Raw genomic sequence first — 21,226 nt, 5'->3', positions numbered from 1 at the left:
TATATAGTTCGTATCACCAAAGAAATGTTATAGTATTTTATTTCTGATATCATTTGGTTTTGACTAATTAATGCAATGAGATCCTCCAAGCAAATCTTCAACAGTATATGATTTTTACTTGTATAAAGTTATCAATCTACTATTTATAGTAAGAAAACAAAATGGTGTTTATTTAAGGGAAGAGAACAAATTAGGTTGTCTTTTAATGAATGTGTTTTAGCCTATTAGAATATAGCTCAAAATGTTCATAACATTCACTGTATATAACTTTTCTTTCAACTTTCTATTTCAAGTTGTCTAGTACATCCAAATGCATTGGCCACACATTGCATTAACCCCAGGACATATTTATAAGATTGCGTGTTGCTGTTCTAGGCTTAAATTGGTCTAAACGTATGTTTTTAGCAATGTTATATTTATTGGAAAAATGTCCCTACAAAGAATTAACTTTTCTTCTGTGGATTTAGTTGTAAACTTGTAGTAAAAGGGAACCAAGCAGTCTGGCTATTAGTCGCATGGTTTATTTACAAATGAGTCAGGAAAAAAAAAGACGAAGCTTGCTAAAGGTTTTTTAAATTGTTACCACTAGAAAACATATATATTCTAAAATCTAAACGTAAGTGCATACAACATAGGCTTAATTATTAGTCTCGAAAGTTATACAAACTTTGAAATCATACTTAAGTTTACAATTTTGGCCCTTATTTTCTCGTGTGTTATGTATTTATGTATATGTTTTTTTGTCAACATGAATTTATGTATATGTATTTGATGTTACATCTAGATACAAAGTTACTGTATTGACCATAAAAGAATTACGTCCTACTGATTTTCCAAACATCTATTCTATTAATTTAGCAGTATGACCTATTGATAAAAGTTGTATCCAATTTAAAAATATAGTTGTATTTAAAAATAACTGCATAATATAATATATAACTGCATCTAAATGGTGATTTTACTTAGACCAACACCACTTAATCGACAGTTAATTAATAATATATAACTACACTGATCAACAAATATATGCTCACGTTATACCTTTTTTATTTTTCTTTTTGTTAGCCTGAAAAAAAAAAATGGTGCAATCGGGTCGAGCTCCATACATATAAATCCATGTCTGAAAATGCGTTCAAGGTGGTAGATTAAATCTCGGTGAAGAAACTGGATTTGTCAAAAAGAATTAGTTTTTGTTGTTTTCGATACTTAGAAATTGATTATTCCATACGTAAAACTAGATGTATCAAAGAAACAAAAAACTGTAACATCCAAACTTTTAGGCGATGGCATTAAAAATCCAGAAAATCCTAAAAGGAGGAAGACAAAGATATTACAATTTTGCCATTGTCGAAGAAAAAAATAAAAACATCAAACCAGCGGGTTTTATGTCCAATTATTATTTAAACAATACATATCTTTTTAATTTAACTCTTCGAAATTTAATTTCTGATTGTAAACCTTCACATATAACCGCCTAATAACCAGGGGCCACAAACTTGATAACTGCATCAATATATCTTAATTAATCAAACATTAAACATCAATTAAATAAAGATGTGAATATGTAGGTGACAGTTAAAAAATATGTAACTTCAGTTTTTTTTATTTGTTTCCTAATAGTCTGGACCATATAAAATTTATTTCCTGGATCTAACCACCATTTATCTTATGAAAACTTGCAATTTATAGAAATAAAAGTATTTAAAAATAACAACATAGGTTTCTAAAACAAAAAATATGCATTTTGATGATAAAAGAATATAAAAATTCTTTTTTCACATTATAAAATTAATATACTTACAATATATATATTTAACATAATATATTAAAAATTATTTTACATCTTAAAAAAAATTGTTCGGTCTTCGGGATGGGTTGGATTTGATATTAGTTTTCAGATATAACATTTAAAAGCCGTTTGAGTATATATATCATATCTAATAGAGCATGAGACTTTGATTTTTGAACCGATTACGATTTTTTATACGAATATTTTTGATTAATTATATTAGGTGACTAATTATGTTAAGTAACTAATAAAAAATATAATATGTTGCAAAAAATTAAAAATAAAATAATTTCTAAAAAGCATAGAGCAAAAGTTAATAGTTATTCAATTTGACACATTTAATATAGTTATATTATATTAAATTAATATTAAACGTAAATATAATTAAAAACACACTACAAATATATTTTCTTAAAAAACAAATATAATTACCAAAAAATCACAAATACAAAAATAATTTCTTTAAAAAAAAATAAAGCAAAAAGTATACCCGCCCTTTAAAGGGCGGGTCAAAATCTAGTTGAGTTATAATTATAATTGCAACACAAAACGAAAAGTACTCTTCTTAAATGTATAACGCAAAGAGTTGTATTAAAATAATTGAACCTTCTGTTTTGTAGTTCGTATTATCATGAAATTCTTTCAACCAAGCCAATCAACTTTATTAATCCAAAATTTGCTAGTAAGAGTAGATGTGTATTTAAACATAGTTGATCGATAGGTATCATTCGTATTTTTAAAATGATAATAGCACTGTAGAACCTTTAGCCCCATAGGATTAATCAACAGCAACTATACTGTACATAAACTTTTCTGAGCGCGAGAATCATTCATTAAGATTTGTTAGCGATCATTTATTTACATTATTTTATTAACGTAGCACTTGTCTTTGTCTTCTTAGTAAAATATTCAAGGCAAAAACTATAGCATTTGATTGTTTGTTGGGGGATGAGGAAACCAAAGGAAGACCAATTTAGTGAACAAAATAAAGCTTTCATATATTAATTTATTAATGATAAATTATGTGGTAAATGGCCAACGCACCATATTATACATCTAATCACCTTTTTATCCTGTCTTGTGGCGGATACCTAGCTCAGTTCTTGTATTATGTTAATATGAAAACATCTCTCTTCGTATTAGAGATATGAATCCGATTTTCAAGCGTGGATCCACAGATCCACGTGCGTGGAATACATGGTTTTTGAATTTTTCGTGGTACATCTATAGTCACTATAATCCACGATTGAACGTGTACATGGTATATTCGAAACGCAAATAAATTAATGGCTGAGTGGTTTATGACATGATTGACATCATAAAGTAAAACATATGAATTCAAGAATCTATCGGCTACATATTAAATACGGACTATTAGTTGATGCTTTGTATTCAAATATTATATAAATAAACATAATTAAATATATTTTTTCTTATTTTACCTTTATAATTAGCGCACAAATATATCTTGCAATATCATGAAATAACTCCATGCGTGACTAGTTATCTATAAACTCATAATACAACCTAAAATCTACATTAAATTATTGTTGCTAGTTGACAATCATGTCTAAACACAAGGGACATAAGCTCATACATCATATATATAATTATATATATATATATATGTATAAATATAATGTAGGGTGACCTTTGAAAAGTCTAGGACCTGAGTATACAGTATAATTATTTGTAATTATTATAACATCTCTAACCCATTATATTTTTATATTTGTTTCCATAATATCATTTAGAAACAAAATTACTTTTTTTTTGTCAACTAGAAACAAAATTACTCTAATCCATTTCTATTTTTTCTTTTAAAATTGAGATAACTATTTTTACTGTATATTAAGAATTGCTGTTTTAGAGAAATACATTACATATATATCATAGAATTCCGATATTTTACAGGACAACATAACAAAATATTGAAGGTGGTCTTACTGACTTAATAAAATATCAACTATGTCTTTCCCCAAGAAAATATAAACCATCTACTCGACATTTCTGTTTTACTTAGAATCTTTCTTTCTTTTATTTACCTTCGTTTACTGATTCATTTTTTTTTGTTTGGTTTTATACTTTCTTGATTCTTTGTTTTTGTTCTGTTACATCTTCATTCATCATATACCAGAAGATTACACAATTAACCTATATGACTTTTCATAAGTGCAAAATTAAGTCGTTATCATAGATATATCTAACAAATTTTTTAAATGCATGATCAAATCCAAAACACATATATTACACCAAAGAAAAATATCCAAAGCATATAGAACTATGATATATATATAGGTCAACTAAAGAACTAAATTTTTAATTTTCCATAGGAACTGAATCAACCGAGAATGACAAGTGTTTATGAAGGTTTAGAATGTTTCTCAAAAATTATCACTTGAAAATTTCATCCTATATATTATCTCTCTTTACTTTTTCTATTTTTTTTTGTTTTGTTTAATGGTCAGAAAAATCAATAAATGTTTTCCAATAGAGGTGCTATAATGTTCTTTTTGTGACACATACTTCATTAGAAATTTAATCGCACTAGTCAGACCTATAGATATACCTTTCGGTTTTTGTTCCAGCTTCATTTTTCACTGACAATCGGTTGTACTGTATTGGTTTAATCGCACTAGTCAGACCTATAGATATACCTTTCGTTTTTTTACTACTTGACCTAAAAAATATTTACTGTAGATTTTAACCAAAAAAAATCGATTATTGTAATGTAAAGAGATAACTTTAACATTTATGTGCTGTAACTAGCCATGAAGCGCTATATGAAAACAACAGTTGAGTTTATATATACATACATGTGGCAGACACTTTCCCTTTCATGTCTGAATCTTGAATGCAAAGAGAGAAAAAGGTTTGATAAGGAAATGAAGCGTAACGCCAAATGATCCCTTGCATTCATGATAATGACCATTTTCGGCACGCGCAGCTTAGAGATTTGATCAGAACCTCTTACATCACTAAGAAAGCTACTTCCCTACAGAGAAACAGATCAGCATACCGTCACACAATGTATAGAGAGTAAATCAGTTTGTGACAAAATCAGTCTTCTTTTGATCCCCATTGAGTAATATGGAGAAAGATAAGCATTTGCACAAAGTTCTTAACACAATCATTTCAAAGGCCTAATAATGTTACACCCCATATAGCTCTCTATAATTAAGAACAAGGAAAACTATTAGATTAGACAAAAATATAGAATAATAACAACGAACATATGTGAACGAATAATGTAAATATAGGCTTGTGTGTTAGTGGGCACAAACTAAAACATTAAAAATGAGGTTAAACAATATAAAAGGGAATAATAATTACCTCGTAGAACACTTTCTGAAGAGTAGGAGGCTAGGAGCACTTTAGAAGATTTGTTTTGAGTGTTTTTCTGAAACTAAAGAGAAATAAACGAGGCAAACTTGATTAACAAGATTCAAAGTACTGTATAGAGAACAATGCTATTAAGTGTTACGTTAGATGAGTTTAACCTAAAATCAGTTAGTAATACAATTTTATATAATATTCTTTTAGAGTTTGTTCAGTGCTTCCGATGTGGGACGATGTCCCTGATTTTAACTTCAGTGTACTAGTAAATTTTTGACATCTTGTATTATTGTGAAGGTAAATCCCTGATCAAGCATCACGTCTCAAGTATTTCAAAAGATGGCGACAAGTGATTTATTATCTACTGTGAGATATAGAACACAGAAAAGGGACTATCTTATCATGGCTAATCGATCTTCACGTGGTATGTGGAGCCAGTTCCTCACCAACTGCACTAGATAGAAAGTAATATATATGTGTAACAAAAGGACATGAGATAACGCGAAGAGACATCTAAAAGACTTAGAATTTGAGCAGACAAGGAACCAGAACTGCAAAAGAAGAGGAACCATCAAGTCTATCGTAGTGGGTGAGCTTGAAAGTATCAATACAAAGTGGATTAACCACTTTAGGAGAAAACAAAGTCACGAGCCATATGCAGTGAAGAGAACGGCCCCTCCTCTAAACCATGTCTCGGCTTGTGGCACGTGGAAACTAATATGATATGGTAGGATCAATATCTTCAATCTTAGACTGACACATATTTTACTGAAAGATACCACTCACCAATTACTAACCATAATTATTTTGAGAAAAGAGGTTGTGGGGTTGGGCAAGGCAACTTTTGAGACATGAGAAGAAAACTAACATTGTGGAAAAGAAAGAAAAAAGTGTGACTTAAAGTAACTTTTTGTATGTCACGTTTCAGAATTAGGTTGGAGCATTGCCCGAATTAGATATTGTTGAAACATGGTAGAGAGGCTAAAAATGTATTGTTCAAGCTAGGCGTGTAAGAGAATCATAGGTCTATTTTGGAAACAATAAAAACTGCGGACTTGTAGAAAAAAATAGTTATGCAAAAATATAACTAGACCATTATGCTGTAACCTAACATGTTACTCGTAGCGATTTGTATTGTTTGGCATCAAGGTATTTATTCCCATTTTCTTTAACATATCTATCCCCAGTAATATTGAAGAGGGTCACTTGTGGTTGATTGGTAAAGAAGAAAAAAGACAAGCATATAACATGTGACAATTATAAAAGTATTATATTTATGGATTGTGACAAGAGCAAGCCATTATTCCAGTCGAGTATGATTACAGCTTATCATACACGATTCATGGCTTTCGTACATACTAGGAAGGTAAATGTAAAATGTTCAAGCGGTTGGTATCATGTCATGTCTCAGTCTCACACCATAACCAAAGCAGAGAAGTCGTGGATCTTCGCTGCTAATAATGTATCGGGCTTTATATACGAAGCCCATTTAGTGCCCAAGAAATTGTGAAGCTCCTTTATTACCCAAGAAATTATTAGACCCATTTATAAAGACCCGATAGAATGAAAAATTCGGGTCTAATCCGGATCCATGGGTTTATATAGAATAATAGAAGTTTCGGTTTTGTAATTTCGGCTTCTTCTTCTCCGTTCTGCCACCGCCGTTTGGAGAGAAAGAAGGTAAGAAGAAGTTTCTTACGATTCGACAATCTCTCTCTCTCTCTCTCTCTCTCTTTGCTTCTGTTCTGTTCTAAGCAAGTCTGATTTTTTTTTCTAACAATTGGGTTTTTGATTAGGGTTTATGGTCTTCTTTCTCAGGAAACACAAAGCTCAGATCAGCTTCGAGACCTACTTCATCTTTGGGTCTTGAAGAGCTTCCTGGTAAGTTATGATCCCTTCTTTTATGAATCTCTGTAATTGGTGTAAGAAGCTAACAATGTAGCTTGATGATATATGCATGTTAAGTGTTTGTTTAAATTCCCCAGAGAATGTTTAGTTACCACTGACTTTACTTTTTTCTAAGGTTAAAGCTAGAAAGTAGCAACCTTTTTCTCGTTTTGGCAATGCCCATGAGAACTGATCTGTGTTTTTTCTTTTCTTTTTTTGTCTAGATTGCTGTTTCAACATGGAACCCAACAATGACGATAATGTTTCATTTACAGCAGCTCCAGTTCCAGGTGATTTATTTAGTTTTCTAGTGATTGTTTACATCTAAGATTATAGATTAGTGCTCGGAATCAGCCTTCGGTTTACGTTGATACAGTTCCATAGTATTATAGTCTTTGTTGGGATTTAAAAAAAATATAATAGATTACTATGCACGGTTCAGTCTGTTGCATCTGTGTACGGGTACACCTTGTCGTCGGTTTAGTAAAATTTACTTTTTTAGATAAGTATGTATCCTCATAGGAAAAAGGAAATTGGGTTTTGAGGCTTGTATAAATATGGGTCTAAGAGTTTGTAAGATATAATTCATCACAATAATAAGAAACCCTAAAAGTGTATTTGCCTCAATACATATTTGCTATTTACTTTTTTCAAAGTTAATTCGGATTCATTCACAACACAATCCCTAACTCTCTTTAACTATAACTGCAGGCGTCTCTGCCCTTCCTCCTCCACCAATGGCTCCTATACCAGTAGTTCAACATCCTCCACTTGCCCGCCCACCTACCTTTAGGCCACCTCAAAACGGTGGAGCGAGAGCTAGCGACTCGGACTCTGAATCAGAGGATGAACATTATGTAATATCCGAAGAGAGTAGGCAGGTCAGGGAAAGACAAGAGAAGGCAATGCAGGAGCTGCTGATAAAGCGCCGTGCTGCTGCTATCGCGGTGCCAACAAACGACAAGTCCGTTAGAGACCGACTTAGACGGCTTGGTGACCCCATTACTCTGTTTGGGGAGCAGGAGATGGAGAGAAGAGCTAGGTTGGCTCAGCTTATGGCTAGGCTTGATATCGGTGGACAGCTGGATAGACTGCTCCAAGCTTACGAAGAAGATGCGGCTCCGAGAGATGAAGTGGACGAGGAAGAACTTCAGTACCCGTTTTTCACGGAAGGTCCAAGGGCGCTTAGAGAGGCTAGGATAGAGATTGCTAGATTCTCTATCAAGAGAGCTGCTGTGAGGATTCAACGTGCAAAGCGGAGGAGGGATGATCCAGATGAAGATGTTGAGGCAGAGACTAAATGGGCTTTGAAGCAGGCTAAAGGCATGGTTCTTGATTGCAGTAACTTTGGTGATGATCGTCCTCTAACTGGCTGCTCCTTCTCAAGGGATGGAAAGATACTTGCCACATGGTATGTCTCTCTCTTTTATCTCCTCACTCTCAAGCACAACCTTTTATCTTCTGTTTTTAAACTTTTTAGTAATTTGTGTTTTCTTTTTTTCTTTGGCTAGTTCTCTGAGTGGAGTTACTAAACTATGGGAGATGCCTCAAGTTACAAACACGATTTCTGTCTTGAAGGATCACAAAGAACGTGCAACTGATGTAGTGTTCTCCCCTGTGAATGATATTCTAGCAACTGCTTCTGCTGATCGAACCGCTAAGCTGTGGAGAACCGACGGAACACTCCTGAAAACTTTTGAAGGTCATTTAGATCGCCTTGCACGTGTTGCCTTCCACCCGTCAGGGAGGTACCTAGGGACAACAAGCTTTGACAAAACATGGAGATTGTGGGATGTGAACACAGGAGCAGAGCTGCTTTTGCAAGAAGGTCACAGTCGCAGCGTCTACGGGATTGCATTTCAACAAGATGGAGCCTTAGCAGCTTCCTCTGGGCTTGATTCACTTGCGCGGGTTTGGGATCTCCGCACTGGTAGGAGTATTCTCGTATTCCAAGGACATATCAAACCGGTAAGAACCAAGTTTTTTTGTTCCTTTTTGATTCCTCTTACGATCTTCATATACTAATATTCCTCTGTTTCTTTATGCTTCTACAGGTTCTCACAGTGAATTTCTCTCCGAATGGCTATCACTTAGCATCTGGTGGTGAGGATAATCAATGCCGTATTTGGGATTTAAGAATGAGAAAGTCATTGTACATCATACCAGCTCATGCTAACCTTGTGTCTCAAGTTAAGTATGAACCACAAGAAGGCTACTTCCTGGCCACTGCATCATACGACATGAAAGTCAATGTAAATACTCTTCTCTCTAGTCCCTCCTTGCCTATTCAATCTTCCGTTTCATTTGCTTATAGTTTGATTACTATTTTTTTTATTTTTGTCTGTAACAGATATGGTCAGGTAGAGATTTCTCGCTTGTTAAAAGCTTAGCAGGACACGAGTCAAAAGTCGCTTCTCTAGATATCACTGCAGATAGCTCTTGCATCGCAACTGTATCACATGACCGTACCATCAAGCTTTGGACAAGCAGTAGCAACGAAGAAGAAGAAGACGACGAAGGCCGAGAAACAATGGACGTAGATCTCTAGCTTCTTTATTCATCATACTTGCGAGAGAGAGATAGAAAACTTGGAATCCAGAGGTTTAGAGATTAGCTTTGCTAGAGAGAATCTTTTAAATGATGTTTTTTGGTAATCAGGATGATGATACGTCTTTGAGATTTTTGCCATTACGTTGAACGCAAAAAAAAAGCAAATAACTGAACTTTGTTTCACGGAGACGACTTCACACCATGTTAACAAAACAAAAAGGTTGCTCTGTTTATTACGAGTTAATATATGTTTAGAGTTGACAAGTTAGTCATTGAGTTGATTAGTGAGCTATATTACTAACATAATTTTTCATCACCTAACTTTCTCTCTTTATAAAGAGTTTGTATTGTGCACTGTCTTCTTCATTGTGATGAATAAACTGAAATTTCTCACCTGATATGAGATCAGAAACAATAAAAGCTTCAAATAAATCCATTTTAGTTAATATCAAAGTTTGTTATCAGTACTCTTCACATACATGAGATTATCAGTACAATTTCTTATATATAGATAGTGATGAGTGAATTGGATTGTTTCTTTATCTCGCAAATAATATATTACATGCAAATAACGCATGTTTTACATATCTTCACATAATTGCAATATACATATATAACGGAAATCAGCACTTTTCAAATGAATTATTGTCTAACAAACTAATTCTGCCCGCCAGGCATTATAGGTTGGAACCATGAAGGTTTGTGTGTGTAATATTACCAAACAAAAGATTTATATCATTAGAGCATGATTAAATCCGGTATTTTAGCCGGGATTTTTAACTCATGATTTAACACTTTTTTTTTCAAACATGATTTAACACTTTTTTATATTTTTGGGTAAAAAACAGACTTTTATATTTCATATTAAAGAGACAATTCTTAACTTTTTTTAGTTAAAATATAATAAAATCTAAAAACGTCTCTTGCCCGAAATTAAGAATTTCACTTAATAGATTGGGGTTAATCATGGTTTTATCACTTTTTAAATTTGTTATCTAGTATTTTCCCTTTTATTCTATATTAGTTTCATCTCTATTATTGGTTTCTTTTCACTTTTTGTAGTAAACAAAAGAAAGATGTGGATTGAGAGTTGAAACTACAAGAGATGCTGATGTGAATGGGAAACACTACTGACGGCTTCTACCAGATCTAAGTTGTGAACACGTTTGTATGCTTCATGGATTCATAAAGTTTTGAGGAGAGATCAAAGAAGCTTTTACGTAAAGCAAACAAATCGCCGATATTTTTAAAGGACGTAATTATTTTTTTACAAATAAAACTATAAAAGTAATTGTTGCTTCTTCGTCACTCTCACACAATTTAATATTACATATTTCTGTTGCCCACATTCTTATAATGTTTTGTATATTCCGAATAACGCATGTTTTACAGATTAACAGATAATTATGTAATATTTAACGGAAATTAAATTAAATTAATATATAAACAAACCCCATTCAGTCATCATAGTGGCAACCAAGTGTATTTACCAATACAAATACATAAAAAAATCAAATAAACAAAAGGAAAAAGATAGGCATGCACTAAATCAACCAAGCGTCCCCACACGGTTCCATTGAGACAAAGGCTGGCATATGAATGAGTGTGTGTATTTGTGTGTTTGTATTTGTGTATATATATATATACTAATTTGTGTTGGTGCTTGAACATATCATTGTACGTTAATCGATCACAAAGACTAAAAAAAGAGAAAATGGGAGTTTACTTAGGCAACTATTGTTTTGTAATGATAATAGTGTTGGTGTTGGGAGCAGAAGTGAGAAGTCAGTCGTTAAAGAATGGTTATTATTCAACGTCATGTCCAAAAGCTGAGTCCATAGTAAGGTCCACCGTTGAATCCCACTTCGATTCTGATCCCACCATTTCCCCTGGCTTGCTTAGGCTTCACTTTCATGACTGTTTTGTTCAGGTTTCAACTCTTCTTGCATCTCAATCTCTCCTTTAGTAAATCAATTATATACACATGTTAACTGATTGTTGTATTTGACATATTATGTATTAGGGTTGTGATGGATCGGTTTTGATAAAAGGGAAAACTGCTGAGCAAGCAGCTCTAGCGAGTAGCGGTCTAAGAGGGTTTGAAGTGATAGATGATGCGAAAGCTCGGCTTGAGTCTGTGTGTCCAGGAGTTGTGTCATGTGCAGATATACTCGCGCTTGCTGCTCGTGACGCTGTTGACTTGGTACGCAAGTTTACTCAACCTAATTAGGGTTTTGCTTAATTCTTTTGGTTATTTTAATTGATTACGCGTTGAAATAGAGTTCTGGACCAAGCTGGACAGTTCCAACGGGTCGTAAAGATGGTAGAATCTCATTGGCATCAGAAGCATCGAATTTACCTTCTCCACTTGACTCTGTTGCTGTTCAAAAGCAAAAGTTTCAAGCTAAAGGATTGGATACTCATGATCTCGTTACTCTACTTGGTATGTTTATTCATTCACTCATTACATTCTACTTAAATACCCGCACGAAAATAAGTCTTAAGTTTCTTTTTATTCAGTTAAAAAAAAAAAAGTTTCTTTTTATTAGTATGATATTCTTGCTGCTTTTTTTAAAAAAAAATATTAGAATCGGTTCTAGACAAAGTCCAAATAAATATTCGTTTGAACCTTCAAACTCTAAAGAACTAACATAAATATATTCTTGAGTTTCAAATTACTTTAAAAATATTACTAAACTTTATTCTAAAATGTTTAATTATAAGAAAAATGTTTAATTATAACCTTCAAAATTTAAAGGCCGATCTATTTATGGATAATTATTTGTTCAACGATAATTGATTCATTAGTTGAGGAGCATTGGACTTTAATCGGGATGCGTAACGTGGTTATTCATTAGTTGAACCACTACATTGAAAAAATCTGCTTCATGATTTGTCCATAGCTGTTATCTTATATATCCAAAAACATGCATGTGCCATTTTATCTTATATATCCAAATCATTAACACATTTCATCCTAATTTGCATGCAGGTGCACATACAATAGGACAAACGGACTGTCAATTTTTTCGTTACCGTTTATACAATTTCACGGTGACTGGAAACTCCGACCCAACCATAAGCCCATCGTTTCTAACGCAGCTCAAGACTCTTTGTCCTCCTAATGGAGACGGTTCGAAACGTGTTGCTCTTGACATTGGTAGTCCATCAAATTTTGATGTAAGCTTCTTCAAGAACGTACGAGACGGTAACGGCATTTTGGAGTCGGACCAACGACTTTGGTCGGACTCTGAGACGAATGACATGGTGAAGAAGTATGCGAGTACCATCAGAGGATTGTTAGGGTTTAGGTTTGATAATGAGTTTGGTAAAGCTATGGTTAAGATGAGTTCCATTGATGTAAAATCAGATGTTGATGGCGAGGTTAGGAAAATTTGTTCTCAAGTGAACTAGTTGAGTTAAACGTAAGATATATATATATATAAATAATTGTCATGTTTCCAAAAAAAAAGATTACCATTAATGTTTTAGTTAATATTTGTCGTTATCAAGGAGTCCTTTCTGTAATTGTCTTGTAATCCTTTTATTATTTGTCTACAAAGCATACAAATATCAATCAAATTGAATGGCAAACAAATTACTGGTGTTTAAATTTTCAAGCATTATCATGAACAATTCAAATGATGCATAAAAACGATCACTATGGTATTCATAAGTTTGAATATCTAATTCTTCCTTCAAAATAATGACTACTGTTAATGTAGTAGTAATATGTAATCTTATGGTCAAACATCAATAAAGGTATTCCATTCAAAAGAAAATGGAAGACTAAATTTTAAATTTCAACAAGAAATGATATAGTACAAAAATTAGGGTTCGATTGGTAAGGTTGTAGCTTCAAAATTATTGCTATAGAAAAAAAATCTGTAGACTTTTTACTGTAATTTTAGATTTTATTGCTGTAAAATTTTATAGAAAATATTAAAAAAATATTTTGGATGTTTGGTTCTGAAGAGCACTTATACAGTTGTAGGTTATTTCAAGAGATGTGGTTTTAAAAAATAAACTAAAAATTGATTGTTCTAATTTTGATGTTTTAGAAATAAATATGATTGTCGAGAGCACCCACGACAACTACCAATTACTCCTTCTGTTTCAAAATAGATGAAGTTTTAGGATTGTGCACGATTATTAAGAAACTTGTTTTTTAATCTAAAAAGTATCATTAAAATATAAATTAAAAATTGTTTAACCAATCACAAAATAGATTACATTTTATCATTGGTTACACAGTTTTTGATAAAGTTAAAAAGTACATTGATATACTAAAACATCAACTATTTTAAAACATCAAAAACTCCCTAAACCATCATCTATTTAGAAACGGAGGGAGTAATTGATATAGGAAAAAGCATGCATCTATTTAAATTAGAGCACAAGGCCCAGTATTTAAGTAACCCAATACACACTCAAATAAGAACCCAATTTGAAACCCATACCGGATAAATAAATTAGAATCCAAAATGAAAATTTGCTTCCAGTTCCTTCATATACATACAAGGTTACCAAATTAGGAAAGAAAAATATAGAAAAGTGTACTTAGCAATTTTTTTACTGATATTCAAGGTAAAATAATGGTAGAAAAATATTGTACAAATCTAATTTTACTGACTTCCCTTTTTATGAATGATTGTTTTATTTGTTTCTATAGTGGTTGGAGCAATACTATGCATAAAAGACAAGTGACAAAGACAGTTTAATACTCGCTGGCAAAATCACAACCAATTGAATTCCAACAAACAACACAGAACACAGAATTAGTTAAGAATATAAAATGAACGTGATCCTCGTGTCGGTCTCTCTCTCTCTAGAATATTTGCTTGGTCCAAACAAACAAAAGAGCTTGACCTTTTTGTTCATCTCCAAACCATTTCAACTCAAAGTAAAGGTTGATTACAAAAAATGCTCCGACTAGCGATTTCTTTGTTCCTCTTTGCATTGTTCTCTGTCACATCTGCAAGATCTTTCGTCACCACGAGACCTGGACCGATTGATTCATTTCTCCCTAAACCCAAGCTAGAGGTAATTCATTGATCCATGAATTAAAGAAACAACTTATTGGTTGACCAATTTGTCTTGGATCTAAATTTCAGGGTGCGAGTGTGTGTTCTTACACAGTGATCATTAAGACAAGCTGTTCGTCAGTGTCTTACACCAGAGATAAGATCAGTATTGCCTTTGGTGATGTGTACGGCAACGAGGTTAGTTCTTTTTCTTTTTAGTTCATTGACTTTCTGAGTTTTGAATCTACAAAATATCCATAAATCGGATTTTGCTTCAATGGAAAATGAATCCTTAATCAATATAGAATTTTATAAACTTTTAATCACATCATTCCCTTTAAATAATTTGTAATCAAGATAAACAACAAATCATTATATAGAGCAGACAACTTGCAATGAAGAAAAATTGCGATTAAATCTTGGATTAATTTTTATATTTTAAGTTTTCGACTCATATAGCAATTAAACAAAAGTAGAGTAACTTGCATTTTATGAGTTATACGATGATTCATATATTCAAAACATTAAAAAGGTGTTAATCTAGAAATTCGGTCACATGTTATTCTGTTTCTTTGTGTAATAGATTAGAGAAAAAGCAGTGAAAATATATCTTAACCTTTTAAAAAGTGAAGAAACAATCTTTTTTATGAGTTATACGATGATTCATATTCAAAACATTAAAAAGGGGTTAATCTAATCTAGAAATTTCGTCACATGTTCTTTTGTTTTGTGTAATAGATTAGTAAAAAAAGCAGTTCAAAGATATTTTTTTCTTAAGCCTTTTAAAAAGTGAAGAAACAATCCTTTTTGTTGAGTGATCAGGTATACGTGAAGAGACTAGACAATCCAAAGGCGAGGGCATTTGAAAAGTGTTCCTCAGACACATACAAGATAACGGGACCGTGTATGCGTGACGTATGTTATCTCCACCTACTCAGGCTAGGATCCGACGGCTGGAAACCAGAGAACGTCAAGGTCTACGGCTCATCCATCAGATCAGTCACTTTCTACTATAACCTCTTCTTGCCAAACGGTGTTTGGTACGGCTTCAACGTCTGCAATGGCATTGCCAATGCCAACGACAAGTCTTCTCAACCCATCACTGCCTCCGTTGCTGCTATGTAAGATTAATAAATACAAAAGGTTATTTGCTATTTTGTGGCGGAAACTGAAGAGAAGCAAACTTGTGTTTTGAGTGTATTTGTGAGAAAAAAAAAATATAATGCCTTTGATTTGATCTCTTGCAAGTTGGGGATTAGCAAGTGGCCAAGTCCTTTTTATATGAAATAAATAAAAATAGCATGCATTGGAAGAAAAACATTACTATAAAGTTAAGTGTAACGTTTCCTTTCCTATCTAACAAATATATTGTCTTTTATTAAAAATAAAATCATTTAACATACGGATAAAACCAACAAATAATGGTTGAAATGATCGTATAAACTATTTAGACCAACCCGTAGGAAGCTGAGGGCCCTTCGCCAGACAAATGCATGCGCATATAGATCTAACGAATGGCCTACGTAGACTTGACTTTGTGGAACACAGCTTCAAGAGAAATAAGAAAAGTTACAAGAATGAAACGATATAACTAACTAGTGGTTTGATCCGTTAACTTAGGTTATGACAACTCGATACAAGATCACAACAAGTCCTTGTAGTTCCCCCTTTGCTGACATAAGTAGAACCCTTCACAAATTTCTCTAAAGCACAAGTGCTGGCACTCAAGTCTAGTGTGTGTAGATGTGGAAAACTAGTGTATAGAGTTTGAAGGCGTTGAGAGGAAGACTATGTATAATACTGGATCTGAGATTTTAGAAACCATAAACATTTAGCAAGGACTTTGATAACAAAATAATTATAATTGAAGGTCTTACATATATATAATTTTCAAAAAAAAAAAAATTGGAGACCAACTCCAGTGTTTACTAGACTAAATTGGTGCACAGATGAAAATGAAGACAATGGTCAGATCAAACCCTTGGAGCAAGATCTTTAGGGGCTCAAAGCATTCGACATTGTATGATGATATAGAGGTTGAAGCTACCTAGAGCTTACCAAATCTTTTTAGCTTTGAAGTTTTTTCTAATAAAAGAGTTTCTTACATATTGCTGTTTTTTTAGTCTCAGTTTTGATAGATTGGTTTCTATTTATTTTGGCATTTATTTACAATGACCTAGTGAACAAGAAGGGCAGTGAAAGTAAATCATAAGCATATATTGGCCAACTCTATGAACGAATTGTTCTGTTTTGAGGTATCTTTACTGAAAGACAAAGCAAAACTCTGTCGCTGAAAGACATTTAGAAGTTAATTAGAACTATAGCCAAAACACCAGAGGGAAAAAAGAAAACAGGAACATGAAGCTTTGTTGAAATAGATCAGAGCTTGAGAATGAGGCCAATGGGGCAATGATCACTGCCGTTGATATCAGGGAGAATGTAAGAATCATGGACATTGGCTGCAATAGATTCAGATAGCAAGAAGTAGTCCAGTCTCCATCCTGTTTTCAAACACACCAACTCACTAGTTTCAACAAATCCAAGATATGTTTACATTTTACCAAAAAAATGAAAAAAAACAAACAAATCCAAAATATGAATCTGAATATGTATTATATCAAACAACTTAGTTTACCTCTGTTGGTTTTGCGTGCACCACTGCGATAACCCCAATAAGTATAACCTACAACACCAGGATGCTGCTTCCTAAAAGTATCCACAAATCCCTTCTCCAAGAAGTTCTCTCCAAATGATTGTCTTTCTTCTATAGTGAAACCAGCACTTCTTTTATTCCCCTAATCAAAAAAAAAGAGCGGTAAATTATAGTTTTCAAAATGTTATTGAATGACATAAAAGAAAACAAGAATCTAAGTTTTAGTTACCGCGGGATTGAAGATGTCGATCTCTTCATGAGCACAGTTTAAATCACCAGTTAAGACTACAGGTTTAGTCTTCTCCAGCTCCTGCATATCATGCACCAAGGCCATTGAGGAGGTATGTGTAAAGAAAGAATATAAAGAAACCCTGAAGAAAAGTTTCATACTTTGATATAATTGCTGAGAGTTCGATCCCATTCTTCAATCCTGTATGACTTCAAAACCCCCAAACCGTTTGTTAAAGTGAAGAAAACTTAGATTATGTCAACTGTAGAAGCTTGAGGAGAGTACCAGTCTTTTCAAGCCATCTCCGGAGTTAGGAACATAAGTGTTTATCAAGTAGAATGAGTCGAACTCAGCAGTCACAATGCGTCCTTCCATGTCATGGTCTGATTCAGATAGACCAGTACCATATCTAACCGACAGTGGTTTGATCTGTTACAAAAGACCACAACATGATTAGAACATTTTACATTTCTTTCCTCTTTTTTAGCATATAAGATTGTGTTGTTACTTACCCGTGAAATGATAGCAGTTCCAGAGTAACCAAGTTTAGAGACGCTGCAGGACCAGAAACTATGATCATATCCATTAATAAGAGCTTTCTTGATCTCCTCAACATCCTTCACCTGCCATGAAATGCAAATAGATGGATAGACTTAGTACAAAGAAAATACTTAAAGAAAAAGGGGTAAAGGTTATGCAGTTAGTGACCTGGATTTTAGTCTCCTGCAAGCACAACACATCGAAATCTTCTCTTTGGGCAAGCTGAAGAGCAGAGAAGCTCTCTAACTTCAACAGAGCTCTCAAGCCATTAACGTTCCAAGTCATAATCTTCACAGATTTGGTACCCTCTGGTAGAGGAGGAGGTCTCATTGTCTTTGGGTTATAAGCTTTCCAGTCTTTCTCAGGCTTCTTGTGAGCAAGTACCGTCCACGGTTCACTTTGATTCGAGGATGAGATGACTTCATCGGTTTTAATGACTTGGATAGAAATGGTTAGTGATGCTTCTTCTTCCTCAGTGGACTGTTTAGCTTTCTTCTCTCCATAAGCTTCAGAGTCATCCTCATTAGCCTCTTTTCGGTTTCTTGTTTTTCTTTTGATAGTGACACTTTCTGAGCGGGTGGATGAAGTAGTCTCCGTTTTCTCTGCACCAGAACTTTCATCTGTAACAGATAAACAAAGCCAAAGAGCTGGATTTTTACTAAAGAGATTATGTTCTGCCTTCACATGATTATCAGAAGGTATAGCAATTCTGAAACTAAATGCAAACAAGTTTACTTATTAAATGAGATAGAGATAAGAGTGTGTGTTCTTGCCTCTTGGTGTGCAATGACATACCTGGTGAATTGCTGTCCATATGAAGCCTTAAAGTTGAGATAAGTTCTTTTTTGAGTCCCTTCACAGGTAGTCCAAGTTTCCTATAATACAAAAAATCATTATATTCAGACAAAGAACAAGGATTTGGGTGTACACATAAAACAATAACATAACAAAGCAGCATAAGCTTGCCTCAGTGTGGCTCTAAGTTCTTGAACAGTCATCATCTCAATGTCATTATCACTTCCCTGTACATCAACAAAACCAAACAATTAAACATGAGATGAATCTGCATAACCTTATTATCCACAACCATCTGACTACAATTCTGATCAGTAGCTACTACTACCTTCATTGCCTTTCCCTTGTTGTTGTTGATAGATAAAGGTACGGACTTAGCTGTAGCATTTGACATCAGTCTGTTGCTGAGACTCGTTGTTCCTACTCTAACACTAACGATTGATGAACCAATTCTTGAGCTCCTAAAGGGAACCACCACCAGAAACCTAGAATCATCAAAAGTAACAAACTTTCACACAGTAAACATACAAAAAGTTGATAAAGGTCATAACTTTTTGCAATTCAGACAGAACCCAGAAGAGATCCGACATGGTTTGGTTATGTCTCAATGTAAGAAACGAATCAGAAGGTAAACAACACAGAAAGGCCTAAACTTTGAACAAGAAGAAGAAGAAGAAGAAGAAGAAGACGTACTTGGCGGCTTGGACGACGGAGCTCTGGAGACCTAACTGCAGAACCTTGTTCATCGATTAAAGGACACTCTGAGAAAGAACCGCCAAAAAGGGAGTGTCTTTGTACAGCACGACACTCGCTCTCAGAAGCGCGTACATACACGCGCCGTATGTATAGTCACTAGTGTCTTAGACTCATCTATCTTATTAAAGGTGAAATACAAATTCGGTGCGTTTGGATACTTGGATAAGATTAATAAAAAAATTTGGTCTGTTTGGCTATAGCTATAAAAAATGGAGTGTTTGGAAACTTGAATAGTAGTATCTATTAATTGTGTTTCCATATTTCACTTAGTTTAACAATTTAATTAATTATATTACCTTAATTAATAATAAATTACATCATTAATTATATTACCATAATAATAATAGTGCATATTTTTATTTATTAGTTGATCAATATTAACTTTGTGCCAATTATAAAATCAAAAATGCTAAATAATTAGGTTTTACATATGATTAAACATTTGGTTTATTTTATTTTACTAAAATATTTTTATTTTAGTTACAATCGGTGGAAAATTACGTACCCAAAAACATAGTTCAAAAATAGGTTTTGTGAATAAAATAATAACTTAAATCAAAATCCTTAAAATGTCCTACATTTATTGTCACTTAATTTTCCACTCCATATAATTATTTTACTTGATAAAAAAACTCTTTCTATTTCACTTAATTTAGCAAAACACATAAAACAGTTTTTTATTAATTTATATAATCATTTAGACATGAACATTATCTGTCTATTTAGGTACATGTTGTTCTTTTCGGGTATCCTTTTTTTTTGGTAACAAAGTCCCGCTTGAATATTATAAACTTATGTGTGGATTTTGAGTTGGATCATTCTAGATCTGGATGAATTCGGTTCTGATGTATAGGAACCTAAAAATATCTAAATAACCAATGTATCTAAAACGGGTTCGGATATTTGTAACAAAAATAACCATATAACCTGATTCGGTTCAGATCTTTTGAGTATCGTTAGTTACCAGATCTTTTGAATATCGATGTATAAAAATATATTTCACGGGCCAATTTAACAAAATATTAATTGGTTCAGTTGAAATAAATATATATTTTAAAAAATTATATGAACTGAAAAATTATAAGAGTACTTACATTTGGATTCAAATCATTTTTTTAATAACAAACTACACAAATATGTTGATTTGTATACAAATTTAAATTACAATGTAAATATTTAATTGAACACAATTAATACAGAAATATGTCACATTGTTTAAACAAAATATCAAAGTAAGCAGTTGCGTTCTAAAATCATTTATTTTAACAACAAGCCAAATAAATATGTTGATTGGAGAGGGAATAAAATAAAGCCAGAGAAATACATAGTTTACCAGAGACACTCTATATGTCAAATTTATTATAAAGAATTTTTTACTAAGATAAATACATTCAATAATTATAAACAAATAATATATTTCATAAAAGTAAAAAATAATATCCGCGCTTCGATATGTTGATTGGAGAGGGAATAAAACAAAGTCAGAGAAACACATAGTTTACCAGAGACACTATGTGTGTCAAATTTATTATAAAGAAAGTTTTACTAAAATAAATATGTTCAATAATTACAAACAAATAATATATTTCATAAAAGTAAAAAATAATACCCGCGCTTTCGAAGCCCGGGTTAAAATCTAGTGTTCATGTTAAAGACCAAAAATAAAG

The 21,226-nt window shown here is 32.9% G+C and overlaps 4 protein-coding genes across 5 annotated transcripts; 3 read left to right on the top strand and 1 right to left on the bottom strand.

Annotated features, from left to right (window-relative positions):
- Positions 1–6,921: 6,921 nt before the first annotated feature.
- On the top strand, positions 6,922–9,751 carry LOC108849140 (U4/U6 small nuclear ribonucleoprotein PRP4-like protein). 2 transcript variants are annotated; one of them, XM_018622649.2, is made up of 6 exons: positions 6,922–7,006; positions 7,237–7,302; positions 7,724–8,423; positions 8,524–8,980; positions 9,067–9,264; positions 9,363–9,751. In XM_018622649.2, the coding sequence occupies exons 2-6, from the start codon at positions 7,251–7,253 to the stop codon at positions 9,558–9,560; spliced, it is 1,605 nt and encodes a 534-aa protein (XP_018478151.1). In that variant the 5' UTR covers positions 6,922–7,006; positions 7,237–7,250; the 3' UTR covers positions 9,561–9,751. The 2 variants fall into 2 exon arrangements, with proteins under 2 accessions (XP_018478151.1, XP_056865972.1); XM_057009992.1 differs by lacking the exons at positions 6,922–7,006; positions 7,237–7,302 and adding an exon at positions 7,606–7,626.
- A 1,488-nt stretch (positions 9,752–11,239) lies between these two features.
- On the top strand, positions 11,240–13,070 carry LOC108851906 (peroxidase 25). The gene is made up of 4 exons (XM_018625382.2): positions 11,240–11,492; positions 11,586–11,765; positions 11,843–12,005; positions 12,555–13,070. The coding sequence occupies exons 1-4, from the start codon at positions 11,277–11,279 to the stop codon at positions 12,974–12,976; spliced, it is 981 nt and encodes a 326-aa protein (XP_018480884.1). The 5' UTR covers positions 11,240–11,276; the 3' UTR covers positions 12,977–13,070.
- Positions 13,071–14,355: 1,285 nt separating this feature from the next.
- On the top strand, positions 14,356–15,904 carry LOC108848931 (embryo-specific protein ATS3A). The gene is made up of 3 exons (XM_018622398.2): positions 14,356–14,605; positions 14,677–14,784; positions 15,409–15,904. Exons 1-3 carry the CDS (start codon positions 14,486–14,488, stop codon positions 15,709–15,711), a joined length of 531 nt encoding a protein of 176 aa, XP_018477900.1. The 5' UTR covers positions 14,356–14,485; the 3' UTR covers positions 15,712–15,904.
- Positions 15,905–16,782: 878 nt separating this feature from the next.
- LOC108849795 (DNA-(apurinic or apyrimidinic site) endonuclease, chloroplastic) lies at positions 16,783–19,636 on the bottom strand. The gene is made up of 11 exons (XM_018623398.2): positions 19,497–19,636; positions 19,132–19,288; positions 18,975–19,030; positions 18,804–18,883; positions 18,177–18,628; positions 17,981–18,091; positions 17,754–17,897; positions 17,630–17,677; positions 17,469–17,549; positions 17,222–17,381; positions 16,783–17,087 (listed from the first exon to the last, which is right to left on the bottom strand). Exons 1-11 carry the CDS (start codon positions 19,547–19,549, stop codon positions 16,966–16,968), a joined length of 1,464 nt encoding a protein of 487 aa, XP_018478900.1. The 5' UTR covers positions 19,550–19,636; the 3' UTR covers positions 16,783–16,965.
- Positions 19,637–21,226: the final 1,590 nt, after the last annotated feature.

The sequence above is a fragment of the Raphanus sativus genome, chromosome 4, assembly GCF_000801105.2.
Source record: "Raphanus sativus cultivar WK10039 chromosome 4, ASM80110v3, whole genome shotgun sequence".
Taxonomy (NCBI): domain Eukaryota; kingdom Viridiplantae; phylum Streptophyta; class Magnoliopsida; order Brassicales; family Brassicaceae; genus Raphanus; species Raphanus sativus.
Note: the sequence above shows the minus strand (reverse complement) of the source record. Positions and strands in the feature narration are given on the sequence as shown.